The 22,708-nt window shown below is 36.3% G+C and overlaps 1 protein-coding gene across 1 annotated transcript; it reads left to right on the top strand.

Annotated features, from left to right (window-relative positions):
• Nucleotides 1–12,665: 12,665 nt before the first annotated feature.
• On the top strand, nucleotides 12,666–19,881 carry LOC139894404 (beta-amyrin synthase 2-like). Its single transcript, XM_071877661.1, has 18 exons — nucleotides 12,666–12,892; nucleotides 13,017–13,202; nucleotides 13,643–13,732; nucleotides 13,811–14,008; nucleotides 15,513–15,597; nucleotides 15,690–15,856; nucleotides 15,934–16,122; nucleotides 16,217–16,330; nucleotides 16,421–16,540; nucleotides 16,636–16,758; nucleotides 17,215–17,313; nucleotides 17,445–17,501; nucleotides 17,606–17,652; nucleotides 17,746–17,889; nucleotides 18,512–18,689; nucleotides 18,784–18,864; nucleotides 18,950–19,033; nucleotides 19,437–19,881. The coding sequence occupies exons 1-18, from the start codon at nucleotides 12,692–12,694 to the stop codon at nucleotides 19,557–19,559; spliced, it is 2,286 nt and encodes a 761-aa protein (XP_071733762.1). The 5' UTR covers nucleotides 12,666–12,691; the 3' UTR covers nucleotides 19,560–19,881.
• The last annotated feature ends 2,827 nt before the right edge of the window (nucleotides 19,882–22,708 follow it).

Genomic DNA, 22,708 nt, shown 5'->3' with positions numbered 1-22,708 from the left:
TTGTGGTCATTTCCTTCTATAAATTAAAATCTCGTTGTGTTGTCAAAATATTTTATCTTAAATTGAACGTTTTGTGACATGTACCTTTATTACTAACTAGACTTAAATTAATTAAAAACTAACCCACTCAAGGTGTAACTTAATCTTTTGAGTATTTTGGTCATTTCCTGTTAATAATCATAGTCTCGTTATTTATCAAAACATATTTAATAATATTAGTTTAAATCAAAACGTTTTATAACTAATTTGATATTATAAACTTATCACTTCGAAAAATATATATATATATTTTCATTTAAAAATATATAAACTCGTACGTATCGTGTATAATGGAAATATTACTGTAATAATATAATAATTAGTTTTTCAAAACTAATTATAGTTTAAAAGTTTATTTTTTAAATTTGTCTAGGAATCTTATATCTCGTAACGTTTATACTTTAAACCTAATTTGATATGATTCAACTACTCACCAACGCTTAGTTTACTTTCCTTAAACTTTTTAAAAAATATATCTTAATATCTAACGAATCAAATGATCAAGTTCTATTATATCAAAAAACGGTTTCGCAAGTTTGAAATTAGATCAATCAAATATTATAAAATTCACTTCTCCACTAACTTTTGTCTAACTCTCGATATGTGACATTTTTGTTCTCATTTGTAAATCACTTTACCAATTATTCTGAATACCATTAAAAATAAGAGTTTCCTAATTCAAAGTGGACCTCATAACAGAGACTCATAATCATAATTCAATGTATCTGATAATTCAATCATTTGATATTATCTTTTTAATCTCGTCGATAAACTTACATCGAACAGATACGTTTATGTAACATATTATTCATTCAATACTTTGATAGCATTTCCAAGTTCATAAAATATATCTCATAGCTTATATTCATATTAACTATTTTGTTCAATGTTTTATTAATATATCTCAATCTAATAGGCACACAAGTATATGCATATATATTTATTTACACATAATTGTTCGTGAATCTTTAGGCATGGTCAAAGGGTAATTGATTTCATGAATATAGATTTCGAAACTTTGGAGACTCAACATTACAGATTTTTTGCTTATCGTGTCGGGATTATATAAAGATTAAAGTTTAAATTTGATCGAAAATTCTCGGGTCATCACAGTCGATACTTTACCTCGAGTGGTGTCTTAACACATCGACACTTCACTCTTCATCTTACCATGGGTGGCATCTTAACACATCGATGCTTCACCTCGAGTGGTGTCTTAACACATCGACACTTCACTCTTCATCTTACCTTTCATGGAGTGGTGTCTTAGCACATCGACACTTCACTCGTCGCGTGAACATGGTGTCTTAGCACATCGACACCTCACATCTCACGCTACACAAATAAATACATTATATACCTACGCATATAATTATTCCACTCACCTTAGAGCCTTTTGTGAAAGATAAAAGAGCTTGCAAACTTTAATGTAACGTACCTATTACATTAAGCACATAATCAATCACAACTCAAGTTGGTAAACCAACTCACTCACCGCCCTAGAGTCATTTTGACTCATGGTGCAATTCCGACCCAATTGCACACTTAACCCTAATATTGGGTCAACTTCGCCAAAAACCCTAACTCTAGCCATTTATGGTCTTAATACACATATAATCACAATGTTATCGCATTTTCACACTAACAAGACAACTTAGATCATCAAAGACCCGTTTTACCCATTTGAGGTTTCCACACCCATTCGGGTCACCACATACCCAAATAACATCCACTTACATAACATCTAGGTGTGCTAGTAGTTAACTAACCAATTTAAGACTCATAAACACATTTAGCATTTCAAAACCCTAGGTTAGTCATCTTTGAGTCCTCGTGACTCAAACTTACCCAAAGACCCCCAAATCACTAACAAATGGGTTTTATGTTCATCACTAGCCCAAACCCTAACCCTTAAGCAATTTAAACTAAGGAAATCAAGTTTAGGACTTACCACCACAATCAAAACGTAGCTAGTGAGGAGATGAACAACTTTAATGCTCGAGCTCTAACCCAAAACAAGCTTCTTCCTCTTCGATTTGAGCTTTCTCACACTTGAATCACTCTCTCTCTCTAGAATTTAAGTGGAAGAGGTTTGGTTGTTGAAATGGAGTAAATGATGCTCCAAAACTGATCTAGGGCTTTAAATTCGGCCCCCATGTGAAATTACCAAAATACCCAATTAAATATCTAAAAACAAGACAGCTGGTCCGCCAGTTCATTTGGACGGCGTCCAAACTCCCTGGAGGGCATCCAGTCCTTCACACTGGGATGGCTTCCCATCCTTCTGGACGGCATCCCAACCTACTAAGCAAACAGGATCTTACAACTCTCTCCCACTTGAACCGGATTGCGACCTCGCGATCCAAGCCGCATGACAAGCAGGAAGATACACTAGAACAAACTCTTCGGGCTCCCAAGTAAACTCGGAACCTATACTACGACGCCATTGAACTTTAAAAGTTCTCACCTCATTATTCCTCAATCTTTTCACTTTTTCGTCAAGTATAGCAACCGGCTCCTCAATATACTCTAACTTATTGTTTAGCTCAATTTCGTCTAATGACACCCACGAAGAATCATTCGCAAGACACTTACGGAGATGGGAAACATGAAATGTATAATGGATCCCCGCAAGTTCTTCGGGTAATTCCAAATGATAAGCAACTTCGCCAACACGAGCTAAAACTTTAAATGGGCCAATAAACCGAGGAGCTAACTTTCCCCGTTTTCGAAACCGAATAATACCTTTTCATGGCGAAACCTTAAGCATCACCATGTCACCTTCTTGGAATTCGATCATTCGCCTACGTTTGTCGGCATATGACTTTTGTCTATCTTACGCCTTTTTCAAATGAGCCCGAATCATATCAATCTTGCTATTCATCTCTAAAACCAAATCGGTACTCCCGATTTCCCTTTGACCCACTTCACCCCAACAAATCGGGGTTCGACACCTACGCCCATAAAGCATCTCATATAGCGGCATCCCGATACTAGTGTGATAACTATTATTGTACGAGAATTCCACCAAAGGTAAGTGCTCATCCCAACTACCACCGAAATTAATAATACATGCCCGTAACATATCCTCCAAAATTTGATTCGTACGTTCGGTTTGACCGTCTATTTGAGGATGATACGCCGTGCTCAATTTCAATTGTGTACCCATATCTTCATGAAACTTCTCCCAAAATCGAGATGTGAAACGGGTATCTCGATCCGAAATAATAGATATAGGAACCCCGTGTCTCGATATCACCTCCTTGATAAATAATTTAGACAAAGCTTCCGATGATATCGATTCCTGAATGGGAAGAAACAAGGCACTTTTCGTCAATCGATCAACTATTACCCAAATCGAGTCAAATTGGGTTCTCGCCTTCTTTGGTAACTTTGTGATGAAATCCATGGTAATGTGCTCCATTTCCATTTTGGGATTTCTAAAGGTTGTAACGTACCATACGGCTTTTGGTGTTCGGCTTTAACTTGCAAACACGTGACGCATTGTTCAACATATTTAACAACATCACGTTTCATGCCACGCCACCAATACTCTTTTCTCAAATCAAGATACATTTTCATCGCGCCCGGGTGAATGGAATACTTTGACTTATGTGCTTCATCAAGTAGCACTCACCGATAATCACCCATTTTAGGCACCCACGCTCGTACTTGAAAGGATAACAAACCATGCGGACCTAAGGTAATAGACTCCGTTTGTCCCACGATTCGTTCCTCATGCTTATTGTCAACAAAAGCTTCATTTTTTGAGTCTCGCCAAGCTTTACAAGAAAATCGTTGGAAATAACCATGCGTAACGATACTACTCGTATCGTCGGATGTTGACTCTTTCGACTTAACGCATCCGCGACCACATTCGCCTTACCCGGATGATAAAGTATTTCACAATCATAGTCTTTCACCACATCCATCCATCTACGTTGGCGATAGTTCAAATCTCTTTGATCAAAAAGGTGTTTTAAACTCTTGTGATCCGAATAAATCGTACACTTGACACCATACAAGTAATGGCGCCAAATTTACAAAGCATTAACAACCGCCGCTAAATCAAGATCATGAGTCGGATATCTCGTTTCGTGTTCCTTTAATTGTCGAGAGGCATAAGCGATGACTTTACCCCTTTGCATTAGAACACACCCGAGCCCATTTAGAGAAGCATCACAATAAATCGTCATGTCTTCCACACCTTCCGGTAACACTAACACCGGAGCTTGACATAACTTCTCTTTCAACAATTGAAAAGCAATTTCTTGCTCGTTCTCCCAATTAAACCTCGCGTTCTTTCTCGTCAATTTCGTCAAGCAATCTTGGAAAAGTCTTGGAAAAAACGACGATAGTAACCGGCCAATCCGAGAAAACTTCGGATTACCGTCGGCATAGTCGGTCGTCCCCAACTCTTCACCGTTTCCATCTTCCCCGGATCTACTTGAATACCGTCTTTGTTCACAATATGACCAAGGAATTTAACTTCCCTTAGCCAAAAATCACATTTAGAGAATTTAGCATACAACTTCTCCTTCCGCAACGTCTTCAACACACCCCGCAAATGATGTTCATGTTCCTTCATACTTTTCAAATAGACAAGTATGTCGTCAATGAACACAATTACCGACTTGTCCAACATGGGTTGGCACACTCGGTTCATAAGATCCATGAATGCCGCTGTGCATTCGTAAGACCAAAAGTCATTACTACGAATTCAAAATGCCCGTAACGAGTTCGAAAAGCCGTTTTCTCAATATCTTCCTCACGGACCCGCATTTGGTGATAGCCGGACCGTAAGTTAATCTTATAGAAATACGTTGCACCTTGGAGTTGGTCAAACAAATCGTCAATCCGAGGCAATGGATAACGATTCTTGATCGTCACTTTATTCAATTCCCTATAATCGATGCACATCCGCATACTACCATCCTTCTTCTTCACGAATAAAACCGGAGCGCCCCATGGCGAAGCACTCGGTTGAATGAAACCCTTCTCAAGTAACTCTTGGGTTTGATTTAACAACTCTTGCATTTCCGTCGGCGCTAAACGATAAGGAGTTTTAGCAATAGGGGTAGCCCCCGGAACCAACTCAATGCGAAATTCAACTTGTCTTTCCGCCGGAACACCCGGTAACTCATTCGGAAAAACATCTTCAAATTCATTAACCACCAGAATTTCACGAATGGGTGGTGGCTCATCACGAGTATCAACAATATGGGCAAGAAAAGTCATACCACCACAAACAAGGAAACGACGTGTCCGTGCAAAAGTGCATATCGGCACAAGTCTTCTTCGCTTATCGCCGAATAATTAACTCTCCCCCACTTGGGGTTTTCACACGAATAGATTTTTCATGGCATGCAATATCGGCTATATTATGATCGAGCCAATCCATACCAACCACGATATCAAAATCACCCAAAGTCATCGGGATGAGATTAATTTTAAAGTTTTCGGCACCAAACACAACATTACAATTTTTACACACATCAACCACTAGCACCGTCTTGCCATCCTCTATTTCAACTTCTACGGGACGACTTAACATAGCTAACGGTTTATTAAGTTTTGGCACAAATTTTGGTGACACAAACGACAAGTTAGCACCACTATCAAAAAGTATCCTTGCCGGATTAGAATTAACCATGAAAGTACCTGAGACAACTTCGTTAGATTGCTTGGCTTCCTCATTGGTCATCAAATAATTGCGACCCCTAGCCGTACCCGCCGCCTTCTCTAGCCGCTTAACATTATCGTTGCGCAAATCGGGACACTCCGGCCTCTTGTGCCCTTCTTTACCACAATTAAAACAAGTAAGCTTGGTTGTAGATGATGGTTTCGGACATTCACGTGCCATATAGCCCTTCTGTCCACAATTGTAGCACGCATAAGAAAAATCTCCGGAAGCACCTTTCTTCACACTACCAACACTCTCGGAACCCTTCTTGTTCTTTTTGTTTGAAAAGTTCGAATGACTTGAACCCTCAAATTTTCTTTTACCAAAAGTAAAGCCACTCTTCCTCAAAACGAGCGCCTCAAAACCTTTGACCATATTGAACAACTCATCAAAACTCTTCACCACGTTCACACTAATCTTCTCTTGATAACTATCATTCAAGATTCGATCAAAATCTTCTTTCAACACTTTATCATTCCCGACATACTCCGGGCAAAATTGAGTCTTGGACAAAAACACGGATTTGAGAGTGTTCAAATCCATCGACCCTTGCCTCAAGGAACGCAACTCGTCCTTAAGCCTTGTAAGATCGGCCGAAGTTTGGTACACATCGAAAAATTCCGCCTTGAATTCATCCCAAGTGAATTCCATGCATTGTTCTTCACCATAAACTTGGATCTTTGCGTCCCACCACAACTTAGCATCGCTCCTCAACATACTACACCTGTACCTTGTCTTCTTATTGAGAGGACATTCACAAGTACGGAAGGCCCCCTCCATATCGGAGATCCAACGGGAACTCTTGAGAGGGTCTCGTTCACCTTCAAAGGTGGGAGGTTGAGAGTCCTTGAAATTCTTATAGAAAAAGTCCCGTCTTCCCACATTATCTTCGTGAAGAACGACCTTAACTTGCTCCTTGACCACATTGACTAGTTGCTCGTCAATCGTATCTAGGAACATCTTCTTAACATCTTCGAGAAACTTCGCCTTTTGACGTTTAAAGATGGCCTCAACTTTGGCCGTAAACTCGGAGTCCTCGCTCGTACCTCCATTATCATGTTCGGGTCCATTTCTCGTCTTCATTCTATAAAACGGAAAAGATTAAGCAACGAAACAAAAGGACTTAACACATACGTATATACATATACACCACACTACCCCATCTTGCTCAACAATCGTCGTACATCGCTTGTTTGACACGATTTGAACCCGTAACAATGGTAGCTAATCATTGTTACGCGAGCACGTCGCATTAACTTGCTAGTACAATGTCTATCTCACTTGATTATTGCTAACACAACATAAAACAATTAGCGCAAGGTTAGTTTACATAAACCTAAGCACTAATCAACTCCTGGTCCGACCCGTCTCCTACAAGTCCCGCATTAAACGCATACACATTAAAGTCTAAGTCTAGGCACCTATCTCAAGTCGCCTAAATCCCTTAGACCATGCTCTGATACCACTTATAATGACCCGACCTCGTTATACCAAAAACACACCAAATTTTTTTTTTCTGGACTAGTACATCTGGACGGCGTCCAGTACTGAAGACTTGGACGGCGTCCAAACAATTGGGACAGCGTCCCAATGAACTGTCAGGTTCTGATCTCGTGTTCCAAATTACAAGAGCGGAAATCCCGCTTCCCGCTACTTTTAAACGAAAATCTTTTCACAACATGTTATAATAAGTAAAACTAAGAGATTTTCATCATCAAAATGAGTTTTACAACACCGGGCCCACAATGCCCCGTTTTACGAAATTCGATCAAATTACAAGTTTCGACCATCATAGTTTAAATTCCAAACGATACCTAGAGCATGGTGTTTGGGGTTAAACTACCCAAATCTTGGCCGAACTTCCAAAAGCTAACCCAAAAGCATCCCCTATCAAAATAAGCGGGAGACCACTAATCCAACCGAATACCTTTTCCTTTGTTCACGCCGGAGCCTAAAAAGGTAAACAACGAGAGGGTAAGCTAAAGCTTAGTGAATGCAATAGTTATACATGTACATATATAAAATACCTACTTGCACACACTTACACACATACCGCATACATGCTAGCAACACAATTAGCTTATCATCTCAAATACAAACTATTAACCCCCAATACCACAAGCTAGCAATTCAATAGCATATATACAACTCGTACAATATAATATGCTTACGCTACAACACAATAATCATGGTTAACCAATCGTACAAGGAATGGTTCTCGGATTTCCCATCGGTGTTCATAACAACCATTAGAATACTTAACACGTCGTACCCTAATCCCACGGGTGGCATCTTAACACGTCGATACTTCACCCCGAGTGGTGTCTTAACACATCGACACTTCACTCTTCATATTACTTGAGGTGGCACCTTAACACGTCGATACTTCACCTCGAGTGGTGTCTTAACACATCAACACTTCACTCTTCATCTTACCTTGGGTGGCATCTTAACACATCGATGCTTCACCTCGAGTGGTGTCTTAACACATCGACACTTCACTCTTCATCTTACCTTTCATGGAGTGGTGTCTTAGCACATCGACACTTCACTCGTCGCATGAACATGGTGTCTTAGCACATCGACACCTTTCATTTCATGCTACACAATTAAATACATTATATACCTATGCATATAATTATTCCACTCACCTTAGAGCCTTTTGTGAAAGATAACCGAGCTTGCAAACTTCAATGTAATGTACCTATTACATTAATCACATAATCAATCACAACTCAAGTTGGTAAACCAACTCACTCACCATCCTAGAGTCATTTTGACCCATGGTGCAATTCCGACCCAACTGCACACTTAACCCTAATATTGGGTCAACTTCGCCAAAAAACCCTAACTCTAGCCATTTATGGTCTTAATACACATATAATCACAATGTTATCGCATTTTCACACTAACAAGACAACTTAGGTCATCAAAGACCCGTTTTACCCATTTGAGGTTTCCACACCCATTCGGGTCACCACATACCCAAATAACATCCACTTACATAACATCTAGGTGTGCTAGTAGTTAACTAACCAATTTAAGACTCATAAACACATTTAGCATTTTAAAACCCTAGGTTAGTCATCTTTGAGTCCTCATGACTCAAACTTACCCAAAAACCCCCAAATCACTAACAAATGGGTTTTATGTTCATCACTAGCCCAAACCCTAACCCTTAAGCAATTTAAACTAAGGAAATCAAGTTTAGGACTTACCACCACAATCAAAACATAGCTAGTGAGGAGATGAACAACTTTAATGCTCGAGCTCTAACCCGAAACAAGCTTCTTCCTCTTCGATTTGAGCTTTCTCACACTTGAATCACTCTCTCTCTAGAATTTAAGTGGAAGAGGTTTGGTGGGTGTAAATGGAGTAAATGATGCTCCAAAACTGATCTTGGGCTTTAAATTCGGCCCCCATGTGAAATTACCAAAATACCCATTTAAATATCTAAAAACAAGACAGCTGGCCCGCCAGTTCATTATGACGGCGTCCAAACTCCCTGGACGGCGTCCAGTCCTTCACACTGGGACAGCGTCCCATCCTTCTGGACGGCGTCCCAACCTACTGAGCAAACAGGATCTTACACGGAGCATTCAACACTTGTTTTTTAAAACTTTTTTCTTTCCGTTTTTTCACATTAGATAACCGCAAACCCATTTCACCGCTTGCCAAATTTTCACACCCTAGCCCTCATAAGTCAAGGCGAGTTTCCTAAAAAAATTTCGCCAATGCTTAAGTTTGAAAACCCACCAAAATCCCACCAATTGAAAACTTTAAACCAAACCTAATATGAATGTTTACAAAGAAGAAGTGAGTGATCCACCGTTTCTAAGTCGTCCACACAAGGAAAAAGGAACGAAATGAAGGTCGTTACCCCGGTTGTCCAATTCCATTAACACCGGAAGCCTCTTTATCCTACCTCTGCATACAAACACGGCCACCTTTTTTGGTACTAAGTTGTTGTGTAAAGTTTCGAATCGGTTTGTTCTTGCACGCATGATTTTTTTTTGTTGATTAACTCATTTAGAACATTTGTTAAAAAATACACCGTGTTATTTAACCGTCATTTCCACACATCCATCTTCTCAGGAGCAATTACCAAGGTACTGATCAAATCGAGCAGTTCTTGCATTTCACCATTTGAACGACCAAACGGCTGTCTAGTCCAACACCAATTACCTGCACATCTCGAGCCATTCCAGCCCAATCTGTCATGCACTGTTGCATCGAGGTTTGATTCCAGTCTCGATAAGCTGCTGAATTTATTTTTTAGCTCATCAATACCCAACCAAATGTCGTTCCAGAAGGCAGGGCCGGAGTTTGGGAGGGGCTGAAGGTTCAACCGCACCTAGGCAACACAATTCAAAGGGTATCATAGTATTGGTTTAGTTTCATATATACTAGGTTCATTAAACTCAACATTTTAGCCCATATAAATAATAAATTGTTTTACAAAAACTAAAAAAAGAGTCAACTATCATTGGAGTAAATTTAAATACGGAGTAAAATTGATTCATCGTATCATTGGGGCATCCAAACGTCCTCTACTCCTCCTTCTCCTCATCAATTCGACGATTTTCAAATCCTATATCAAGATATCAATTTCTTTTTATCTATTCTGTACAATACCATAAATAATCTCCTTAACTCCAGCACGATTTTATATATCTGATTCAGTTTTCCCCTAATTTGTCGTGGACGTCACTTGAATTATGGAGTTTACAAAGAAGATGGATATTTTTTTCAAATGTTTTACTTGCATACAAGATTTTGCTGATCGTCCCGGTCACTGTAGCATCTGCAGAACTGAGTTTTTCAAAATTGAAATTGTTGAAGAATTATTTACGAAATACAATGAGTCAAGAACGGTTAAACGGGCTAGCAATTATAAGTATTGAATATAGATTTCTATCTAATGTAGATTATGATAAATTGATTGAAGTTTTTGCATCAAAAAATGCACCTAGACATCATTTTAGATGATTTGTAGTTCCGCACATGTGTTTTTGAATTGTATTTGTTAAATAAAAATCGGCGTGCGGATGAGCCGCCTAGCTTGACTAGGTTCCAAACCCCTGAATATTTGTGTTGTGCTATTAATATATTTTGAGGGGGCATGGGGCATATTTTTAAAATGTTTGTACTGGACATTCAAATTTTCAGGACCGGCCCTGCCACAAGGATGTATACGCACCATATCCGATTTCCTTCAAAAAGAGTTTCTGAATGGTACACTAATAGAGTCTATGCAATTCGTGCTTTAGTTATATTAGCCCACGTGATTGAAAAAGAAGAGAGGTTTATGGAATCCCAAGTGGTGAGACCACCCAAGCTCCCATAAATAATTGAAATAATTTTGACCCATATACAAAGTAGTGGGTTCGGTTTTGTACATTCACCACCACTTGCCGATTAATGCCAATTTTTACTTTTTAGTGAACCCAAATCTAACCCGCCCTCTCGATAAGGTAAAAGAACCTCATCCCATTTGATCCACACAATTTTTGATTATTTCTCGACCCGTTTCAAAAAAAAAAAAGTACGTCTCACATTCTCTAATTTTTTAACACACATGGCACAGCACGGAAGGAAAAAAAAGACGGTAACTAAACATAGCAAAATAACAAACAACGAGCTAACTAAAGAAAATCTATTAAGATAGAATGCTATGGACATAGTAATTGGAAATAACATATATGGATGATCATATAGTAATTGAAAATAACATATATGGATGATCATTTTCCACCTTGATCAGTTATTATTATCATATAATAATGGACACCACTCGATTATATACTATACCCACACCCATTTCCTCTAACTACCACCGCAAAATTAAATGTACTCGCTCGTAATATTATTATGTACAAATAGTTATTTTGTATGCATAAAAAAACACAATTAAAAAAAATATAGATATGGGTATATTAGGAAAAAAAACGGTTAGTCGACATAAATGTCTACATATTACGAGTAATTTTTTTAATATATAATAATCATACAGATCCATAAGTCGTGGAGTATTATATTGTCAACTATCAACATAGATTGATCCTGAATATAAACGGATACACCCAAGTCACGTGAGACAATTAAAATTTTGGTTAATCTTTACGATTTGGTACAGCTTAATTATGTTCCTGTTACGATACTTAATCTTAGCTTGGATTTGTGTATAAACTTTAAACGTGATATTGCAATCCTTAGACTCGATCGTTCTTGTGTCTACAAATGTATTTTGATACCAACAAATAAAACCAATCTTTTTTCGTAAAAGGTAACCCACATCTCAAGTTCTCAACACGACTTTTTTTCCACGAATATACAACTATTGTTTTTTTTTTTTTGGTTTAAAATAAAAACAATCTACGCCAGTTAACCATGTTCTCTAAACAGCGTAAATTAACTTAATGATGTATAAATTGTACAGTGATAGTTGTATATAGTTTCAAAACGAAGGGTGATTTGTACATAATTTTTTTATATATTCAACACAAAAAGTGGCTAAAATTTTGTAATGTGGACACAATAAAATATGTTTAATTAGTGGTATATGAATAGAAAATATATAGAATATAGATAATTAGGGAATCATCATATTTTCAAAAAAATAAAAATAAATAAAATAAAAGATTAAGACGTGGGGCATTAGCTACTACTAGCAATAACATGCTGTTTTTTGACCATATCTAATGTAAATGCGTGTTTTCAGCATCTACCAAATTTTGACATTGTGTTCTCAGATAATAATGGTAGTGAAATTTGAACCATATGTCACCTTGAAGGGAAAAAGTTACAATTTAGTATTATATTATTCTATTATACTTCTTTTTAATTTAGTCTAATATATTTTCTACCTGCTATGTTTCATGTACTTAAATAGATAAGTACTAAGACAACCTTCTTCACATAACAGGCAGTTAATAGTATCAGATATATATATTTTTCGTGATAAAAAAGATGTGGAGATTGAAAATAGCAAAAGGCGGCAACGATCCGTACTTGTACAGTACAAACAACTTTGTTGGAAGGCAAACATGGGAGTTTGATCCGGATGATGGTACTCCTGAAGAGCGTGCTGAGGTGGAACAAGCACGTACCGATTTTTGGAACAACAGACGCAAAGTTAAGCCTAATAGTGATGTTCTGTGGCGTATGCAGGTTCGGTCCTTCTTTTCTTTGTTTCATAGAAAGTTTGGATATGTGAACTTTGTAGATTTTTATATATTTGGTTATGAAGTTATTACTAATTAAATTAATGTATTGCATGCATGTGAATATGCAGTTTTTAAGAGAGAAAGGATTTAAACAGACGATACCGCAGGTGAAAATAGAGGATGGTGAAGAAATTAGTTACGAAAAAGCTACAATCACATTGAAGAGGTCGGTTAACTTCTTTTCAGCGTTGCAGGCTGACGATGGTCATTGGCCAGCCGAAAACGCTGGTCCCTTATATTTCATGCAGCCACTAGTAAGCTTTCATGATCTGGTATGGGTGGCAAAATGGGCGGGTCGGGTTGATTCGGTAACTGGTCATAAGGAATTGGGTCAAAATGGGTAAGTCTGTTTAACTGGTCTGTTTAATTTTAAGGACCTTTCTCAGAAGAAGAAAAAAAAATGTTTAATATTTGTTTGTTAAATATGATTTCTGAAACCAATTATTGAAATTGAAATAATAATATAATCTCTGAATAACATGACGTAAGAGTGTTATACACTAAACATTTGGAGGGATTTTATGTCCAGTTGACTAATCAGAAGTGAAACTTAACTCGAATTTACGGATTAAAAAAGTACAAAATTGCCACTTCTAGTTTCCCCATAGAATAAGTACAGAAAATTCTTATATTTAAATAACAGTCAATCAAATTAAACTAACTTAAAACCGTCTACCAAATTAATAAATTGCAGGTCATTGTCTTGTATATTACTGGGCACCTTAACAGTGTTTTTCCAGAAGAATATCGAAAAGAAATCTTACGCTATACATATTGTCATCAGGTATGAAAATTTTAACTAAAATGTGATTTGTTAACTGAAAACAGAGTATATGTTAACAACAGCAACTGTAATTAATAGAATGAAGACGGTGGATGGGGATTTCACATCGAAGGTCATAGCACAATGTTCTGCACCACACTCAGTTACATTTGTATGCGACTTTTAGGAGAAGGTCCCGATGGTGGTTTAAACGGTGCGTGCACCAAAGCACGTAAATGGATTCTTGATCATGGTAGTGTAACAGCCATTCCATCATGGGGCAAAACATGGCTCTCAGTAAGACATCTTTTTCAAAAAAAAAAAAAAAAAAAAAAAAAAAAAAAAAAGTTAAATAGAAAAAATGAGGAACGTTTGCTTCAGTGTGGAAGGGCCCGCGATTAGTTGCCAAGCAACCCGGGTTCAATTATTTTTTTAACGGCGATATCGACATCGAATACTCTCATTTGTCACCCACACACGCGTTAGGAGGAAACCCAATTCGCGACGATGTTGGCAGTACCATCGAAGGTTGGGAAAAACCCCCTCAGAGACCTTTCCAAATCGCATTGATGTTGGCAGTACCATCAAAGGTTGGAAATTCCTTGATTGAACCTGGGTTGTACCACCGAAGCAACCCGGGTTCAATTCCTGGGGGCGGAAGGTTTTCTCTCCAATTTCCTGCGATTAGTTGCCAAGTAACCCAGGTCCCACGATTAGTTGCCAAGCAACCCGGGTAGGAGTTTCCTTCTAGCATGTGTGGGTGCAAATGATAAGGGTCGTTGAAATAAATGATCCGCTGATGCAAATTCGCCGTTCAAAAAAAATAAAAATAAAAAAAAATAGAAAAAATGATGTTGTGCAATAATTAGTAAAGACGGATATTGAATCCATGTCAAAAGATTTAGCTTATGTCAGAATGGTTATATGCCTCCTATGCCGCTTTACAATGAAGATATATTAGAAGGGTTTTGCTATCGTATGTCAAAAGATTAGTACTATGAATCAAGGTTGCAAAATTCGCTATTCGGGGTGGGGGATTAATCGGAGATTAATCGGATTGTACTGTATACATTTAAATATTAAATTTTAAAAATTATATGTGTAACTATAGATAAAAACCATAAATATAAAGATAATTTTTAACATAATTGTCTAAAATTGTTCATTTTGCTTCAAAACTATAAAATTCTAGTTTAAATTCATGTTAAAATGTTAATCATTTTATATTTTGACTAAATTTGATTACCAAATTCGATTTTGATCCATCAATTGACGTTGACCGTTTAATTAAACGGATTTTTTGAAATCGGAACGGATTCTCCTAAATATGATTAATCGGCGAGTAATCGGGTTTTTTACAACACTGCTATGAATTACCTAATAGGAAGTCAATGGCCCAACCCGACCCTTGTTAAAATGAGCTAATTTGACCCAAATCATGTTGACCTGTTAAATGGGCTTAGGAATTAAATTGTTAAAAACAGATATTGACCAAGTCATATAAACGACTCTTGTTGAATGGGCTTAGGAATTAAATTGCTAAAAACAGATATTGAATTTTTGTCAGACTATATGCCTCCTATGCAGCTTTACAATGAAGATAAATTACCTCACTAATGTCTATGTAGTAGGTACCAAAATATGGGAACATGAGTGTTCGTGGCTCTTGTAAAAAATGAGCCGTTTTGACCCAAACCCACGTTGACATGTTACCCAAATGCCCAGCCCAACCACATAAACACCTCTAACATCCTTGTTACTTTGTTAAACAAACACAATTAATACAAGTTTTTTTTTTTAGATACTTGGTGTATGCGAGTGGGCTGGAACAAACCCAATGCCCCCAGAGTTTTGGATTCTTCCTTCATTCCTACCTATGTATCCAGGTTAGTTCTCAAATATTAACATTTATAAAATTATATGATTATGCAAGTAATATAATGTATGATTCTCTATAATGTTCTTCATACAAATGCAGCAAAAATGTGGTGCTATTGTCGGCTGGTATACATGCCGATGTCATACTTATATGGAAAAAGATTTGTTGGTCCTATTACTCCATTAGTTATGGAACTTAGAGATGAACTCTATTTACAACCCTATGATGAAATCAACTGGAGAAGCATACGCCATTTATGCGCGAAGGTAAAAATTTTTAACTAGTTTTATCGTTTGATTTGTATGATATATATTTTATCTAACTCACTACTTACCTATTTCAGGAAGACTTATACTATCCTCATCCTTTACTACAAGATTTGATGTGGGACAGTCTTTATGTTTTAACTGAACCTCTACTGAATCGCTGGCCGTTTAACAAATTGCGCAATAGAGCACTCCAAACAACAATGAATCATATCCATTATGAAGATGAGAACAGTCGATATATTACAATCGGTTGTGTCGAAAAAGTAAGCCGATGAATAATCTTTATAACAAAATTATTGTATATTATTATTTTAGTAAGTACAATCAGAAAATGAAAATATGACCATTGTTGTTCAGTCATTGTGTATGCTTGCTTGCTGGGTTGAGGATCCAAATGGTGTTTGTTTCAAAAAGCACCTTGCCCGAATCCCAGATTATCTTTGGGTTGCAGAAGATGGAATGAAAATGCAGGTAAAAACATTGCTTTATTCTAAACATTATTGTTCACATTAAACCTTTTAATTGTTAATTGTTCTAATTGCAATCATAATTTGGAAACAGAGCTTTGGTAGTCAACAGTGGGATGCTGGTTTTGCTATTCAAGCTCTATTGGCTACTGATCTAACTGAAGAAATTGGTTCAACATTAAAAAAAGGACATGAATTTATTAAAGCATCACAGGTTTTTAGCAACATTTATGTTTTTTTTCACCAAGGCATAATGCTACTATCTTTACTGGATCGGTCCTGATCAGTTATTTATCAACTTTTGTGTAGGTTAAAGACAATCCTTCTGGCAACTTCAAAAGCATGCACAGACATATATCTAAAGGATCATGGACCTTTTCAGATCAAGATCATGGATGGCAAGTTTCAGATTGCACTGCTGAAGGATTAAAGGTATTTATAAGTTCGTGCCCAGTGGTACACCCTATTACCGTGTGTATTAGGGGGGTTGAGGTTGGGAGTTCGATTCCCGTGTCATAAAAAGTCCCCATGGAAGGTTTTACCGATCCACATTTAGGACTTCAGCCCATAAACCCTATTACCTTGTGTATTAGGAGGGTTGAGGTCGGGTTTCCGATTCCCATCTCCTAAAAAGTCCCCATGGAAGGTTTTACCGATCCACATTCAGGAATTCGGCCCGATCAACATGCCAGTAGTGATTGATATATTTTGGTCACTGATATGTGGTTCGGGTTTTCTGCCCGAAAGCACGTGCATGCGTAAAAAATGATCAGGTGGGTGATTTCTATCCCCATCAGTGTTTCCAAATCTAGCCTTTAAAAAAAAAGTTCATGATAAAAAAGTTTCAGTTAGTCCTTTTCTTATGATATTTATGTGTCTATCCACCAGTGTTGTCTCCTATTCTCACCCATGCCACCAGAAATTGTTGGTGAAAAAATGAAACCAGAGCAACTGAACGATGCTGTAAACGTAATGCTTTCTTTACAGGTCAGTGTCGTATGTTACTTAAAGAAAATTCTTAAACATATGAATTTTAAATAAAGTATGAATATGAATATGCTTTCAATGTCATTAGATGTGGTTATAACAAGTTTTATTTGACTGTGACGCTAATATAGAGTAAGAATGGTGGGTTAGCAGCTTGGGAACCGGCAGGATCATCTGAATGGCTCGAGGTATGCATCTCGAGTCCATATGAAAAAAAAAAAAAAAAAAAAAAAATTAAACTGGCGAATTTTTTAAAAATGTATACCAATGTATTTTTAAATTTATACTGTAGATTCTTAATCCTACGGAGTTCTTTGCTGACATCGTCATTGAGCATGAGTAAGACTACAATATATATTATAAGTTCTGTATAACATCTTTTTAAAAAAAATATAAGGCCAGCAAAAATATCTTACAAAATTTGATGATTAGGTATGTCGAGTGCACATCATCAGCAATGCAGGCCCTTGTTTTGTTTAAGACGTTATACCCCGGACATAGGAAAAAAGAGATAGAAAATTTCCTTACAGGTGCAAGTGGATACCTGGAAAAAATACAAATGCAAGATGGTTCATGGTTTGTTTCTGCCTTTTGACTAATATAGTTATAGTTATAGTCACTGTTGTAAACGGCGTCCGTTACGTTCGTTGCGACGCCCGTTGCGACATTTTGGTGACTAAATCGTTTCGACCCCGTCCCGTTTTCTTATAAGCCGGTCAACGGTCAAAAGTCAGGTCAAATGCAGGAAAAACTGGGTCAACGCCGGTCAAAAGTCAGAAATTCGGTCAAAATCGGTCATGAGTCGGTCAAATCAATCAAAATTGACTTAGTTTAGTATTCCATTTTGTATTATATTAACGCTAATAGCAATTATAGGTACAAACTTGTCAAAGAAGGTTTTTTAGGTCTAAAATATGTGTAAATATATATTATATATATATATATATATATATATATATATATATATATATATATATAAGTCAACATTAGTCAACATCCGTTTCGACCCCGTCTCGGCCCCTTTTTTCGGTTGCGACGTTTTGAGGTCGCTACCGTTTCGGCCCCGTCTTGCGTCTTTTTCAACCTTGGTTATAGTAGTAATTAACAGAAATTTTTTTTTTTTTTTTTTTTTTTTTTTTTTTTTTTTTTTTTTTATTTTTCTTGCTGTTTTGTTAACATGAGAAAGTGTGGTAATTAGGTATGGAAACTGGGGTGTGTGCTTTACATACGGTACCTGGTTTGCACTTGGAGGACTGGCAGCGATTGGAAAGACGTATGAAAACTGTGCAGCGATTCGTAAAGGTGTAAAATTTCTACTCCAAACACAGCTAGATGATGGTGGTTGGGGAGAAAGTTACAAATCCTGCCCAGAAAAGGTAACGCTACGAACGTAACAATTATAATAAATAAATAAAGACGATAAATAATCTAATTCCTTGAATATTATTGCGGTTTCTGGAAAACAAATAGAAATACATACCCTTGGAAGGAGGTCGGTCCAACTTGGTACACACTGCATGGGCATTAATGGGACTGATCCATTCTCGACAGGTCAGTTTAGTATTCCAAAGTATAAACTATAAGTAACTGTTTTTGGTAGTTAATTATATTTTAACTAACTTTTACAAATGAACAGGTGGAGAGAGACGCTACACCTCTACACAGAGCGGCCAAGTTGTTAATCAACTCCCAGTTGGCAAATGGAGATTTTCCTCAACAGGTAATGCAAAGGGGGGCAATTTTGACCCAGTTACTTATGAATGGGTTAGTCTGGGATACCTTTTATGTTAAATGGGTCAAACTACTACATTTAAAAGATTAGCTTAAAAGGAAACGGGTCACACAGTTTGAAACTGGTATACAACCTCCTAATTCATTTCATTCAATTATATCTTATAGGTAAAGTAATAAATTTTTGTTTAACTGTATTTGACAAATGGAGGAACTCAAGCTCCGGGTCAACCAATCTGACATGACCTGGTTTGACACCGTGCCAAAAATTACTAAATATAACCAGTTAACTACCCACTCATTTCCACCTCTGGTTGCAGTAGAAACGAGAGTAACTGTATCTAGTGCTCCATGGGTCAACACTTTCAACATGTTTCATCTTTGTAATGCAGGAAATAGCAGGAGTCTTTATGAAAAACTGCATGCTACACTATGCACTATATAGAAATGTATACCCAATGTGGGCTCTTGCTGATTATCGCAAGCATGTGCTGACACAGCTTAAGGGCATATAGAACAATCAGGCCAGTAATCGTCTCAATTACTTCAATGATAATAACGGAACGTATAAAAAAATAACCCATGTCTCCAAGGATGTTAAAGAAAGAGGAAGGATACTAAAGGGTGAGATGGAAAAATAAATAATCCCCCATTTTTAGTTAAATTTCCATGTATTATATCTTCTTCATGTGAGCCCTCAACATTAGCTCAAAATGATCTGGTATAACACTGTGTACTATTATTTGCTTTCGAGTGAATGTTTATAATGATCAGATCTTGTATGTAAATAGCGATGAACACATATTTAACTAGCATTGGTAGAAATATATACCTTTGTTGACCTTAATCTTCTTCTACGATGCAGTATAAAAGTAAACCATGAGACCCAAAATCAAAGCTAGTGTAACCATCATTTCCTAAGGGCTGCAACAATAAGTTTAACTAAATCAAATAAAAAAATGTACTTTTAACCGAAAAACAAATTGTATGATGGAAGCACAACACATATTCAGCAGCTGCAAAAAATAAGTTTAAGTAAATGAAATAAAAATGACCTACTTTTAACCCGAAACACAAACTATATGGTGGAAGCACAACTAATTTTTTAGAAGTTTCTTATATACACAAAATACATATAAGCATTGTTGTTCACAAAATCGATATATTTGTATATGCATTTGGTAGTATAACTTTAACTAGTAACTGATCCTCATTTAATCACCTGAAAAAAACAGGCATTTCATCGAACACCTTGAGTGCACACTTCACTATACACGATTCATCAACAAACCTTACAATTGGCTTATAAAAACTTAGACAATATGTTGCATGAATAAATAAAATAAGAGCATAAATATTTTTGAGTAAAAACTTAATCAACATTACCTACAAACCTTTTAAGTATTGTCATCGGAAAATAGAAGTAGCGAAACTTGAAATTAAGAACATCGATCATGTTTAGACGGCAAAATTAGTCCCTTAGGTTTAGACGGTATGAATGATAAATTCCCTATAGTTCTAGTCAGGTTGCAAAATTCTTTATTCTATTAATCGGTTAATCGATTAAGAGATTAATCGGTAATTCGAGGATTATTCGAAGTCTAATTGGATTGTACTTTACACATTTAAATGTTAGTTATCAAAAATTATGTATGTAAATATAGAAAAAATCCATAAACATAAGCATAAACTTTAACATAATTGTTCAAAATTATTTATCTTGTTAAAAAATTTAAATTTCTAATTTAAATTCATGTTACAATATTGACAAATTTTGTGACCAATTTTGACTTTGAAAGAAATTGATTACCAAATTCGATTTTGACCCATCAATGGACGTTGACCGATTAATTAAACAGATTTTTGAAAATCGTAATGGATTGTTTTTAAAAATGAGTAATCGGTGATTAAGCGGGGAGTAATTGGGTTTTTTACAACAATGGTTCTAGTAATATAAGAAGGCAAGCCATGTAGTCAAAAGTTTTTGTATATTTGCAAGAAGTACGGATGTACAGTTACAGTTTTTTTTTTTTTTTGACAATTTTTTGTCGATGGTCCCTGAACTTTATACTAAACATCGCACGTGGCCTAAAACTATTTTATGACTTCGTTGACCCTTATCTTCTATATACTTATATAAAAAAGAGTGTATTAAAGTATAGTTGTCAACATGAGCTTAATTATAGGAAATGAGGACAAGTGGATTTTACACTTGTCAAATCCTCAAATTTTCTAATTACAATTAATCTATAATTAACAAATAAAAAAATATTAATTAAAAAGAGGATTAATTAAGTAAATCGAATAAAATAAATAAATATAAATATTGAATTTATAGATTAAAAAAAGAACGTGTAAATTGAAGAGTTTATCAAACAAAAACTTATCTCACTTTTACTAAAACTATGTAAATTAATTTTTATCTCACTTTTTCTTATTATTTGTTTTTAAATGATTTATCTTAGTCTAAATGTGCCTTGTGTTGTGATCCATATTTGTTTTGTTATCAATATATAGTTATCGAAAACAGCAAGTCTATATATAATGGTTTTTTGAGCAGCCGTGCATCGCACGGGCTCAAAACCTAGTTTAAGATATTCCATGGATGACCCAAGATTTAACAATTATTAATTTTTGGTCGTTAAGTTAATTCACGTAACACATGAGGGTATTTTGGTTCGTTTACGTTTTCTCTATTTATTAGTAATGTATAAAAGTTTAGAGATTCCAAATTTACAATTAAGAGAATTTGACTCAGCCATCGGGTTTTGTTGATCCACATCATCCAGAGAAGATGTATCTACTAGAGAAAGCACTTTACGGTCTTCATCAAGCCCCGAGAGCTTGGTATGCTACTCTGCCAAATTGCATGATAGAGAATGTTTTCAGAGAGGAGTCGTTGATTAGACTCTGTTTATTAAGGAAAAGGGTGACGATATTATGTTGGTTCAGGTTTATGTGGACGATATCATCTTTGGATCTACAGATCAGAAAATGGTAGATGAATTTCAAGATGTAATGCAGAAAAGATTCAAGATGAGTTCACTGGGTACTATTAGTTTCTTTCTAGGGTTACAGGTTGATCAACGAAAAAGGGCATCTTTCTACATCAAACAAAGTATGTAGCTGACATCTTGAGCCGGTTCAAAATGAAAGATGAACGGGTTGCCAAAAATCCTCTGTCGGTGAATCACGGGATTACGCCAGAAAGTCAAGGAGAGAAAGTCAACCAGACCTTATATAGAGATATCATTGGTTCCCTTATGTATCTTACAGCATCACGCCCTGACATTATGTTTGCTACTTGCGTGTGTGCTCGTTATCGGGTGAATTCGAATGTAAACCATATGTTAGCAGTAAAGAAGATCATGCGGTATTGATAAGGCTAAAAAGGAACATATATTTCATAGCAATATCCCTCCTAAATAATAGGTTTTCATATGTAATTGTATTATATTTTCATTGTAATTGTTTAAATAAATAAGTGCGAAGACAAAAGGCGAAAACGAAGAATTGAAGACAAAAATGTCCAAAATGCTCAAATATACAAGATACAATTAAAAAGGCTCAAAATATTGATGAAGAACGTCTAAAAATGACAAGAGTACAAGTTGCGGAACGCAAAGTACACGATATAAAATAATACGCGAAGACGTCCGAAAAT

This window comes from Rutidosis leptorrhynchoides, chromosome 2 (assembly GCF_046630445.1).
Source record: "Rutidosis leptorrhynchoides isolate AG116_Rl617_1_P2 chromosome 2, CSIRO_AGI_Rlap_v1, whole genome shotgun sequence".
NCBI lineage: Eukaryota > Viridiplantae > Streptophyta > Magnoliopsida > Asterales > Asteraceae > Rutidosis > Rutidosis leptorrhynchoides.
This window is presented reverse-complemented; position numbering and strand designations above follow the sequence as displayed.

Excerpts from the sequence above, each read along its gene's own strand:
- LOC139894404 (XM_071877661.1), top strand. The coding sequence starts at position 12,692 with ATGTGGAGATTGAAAATAGCAAAAGGCGGCAACGATCCGTACTTGTAC. Across the intron at positions 15,857-15,933 it reads TACGCCATTTATGCGCGAAG|GAAGACTTATACTATCCTCA; the intron begins GTAAAAATTTTT and ends TACCTATTTCAG. Across the intron at positions 16,123-16,216 it reads CAATCGGTTGTGTCGAAAAA|TCATTGTGTATGCTTGCTTG; the intron begins GTAAGCCGATGA and ends ATTGTTGTTCAG.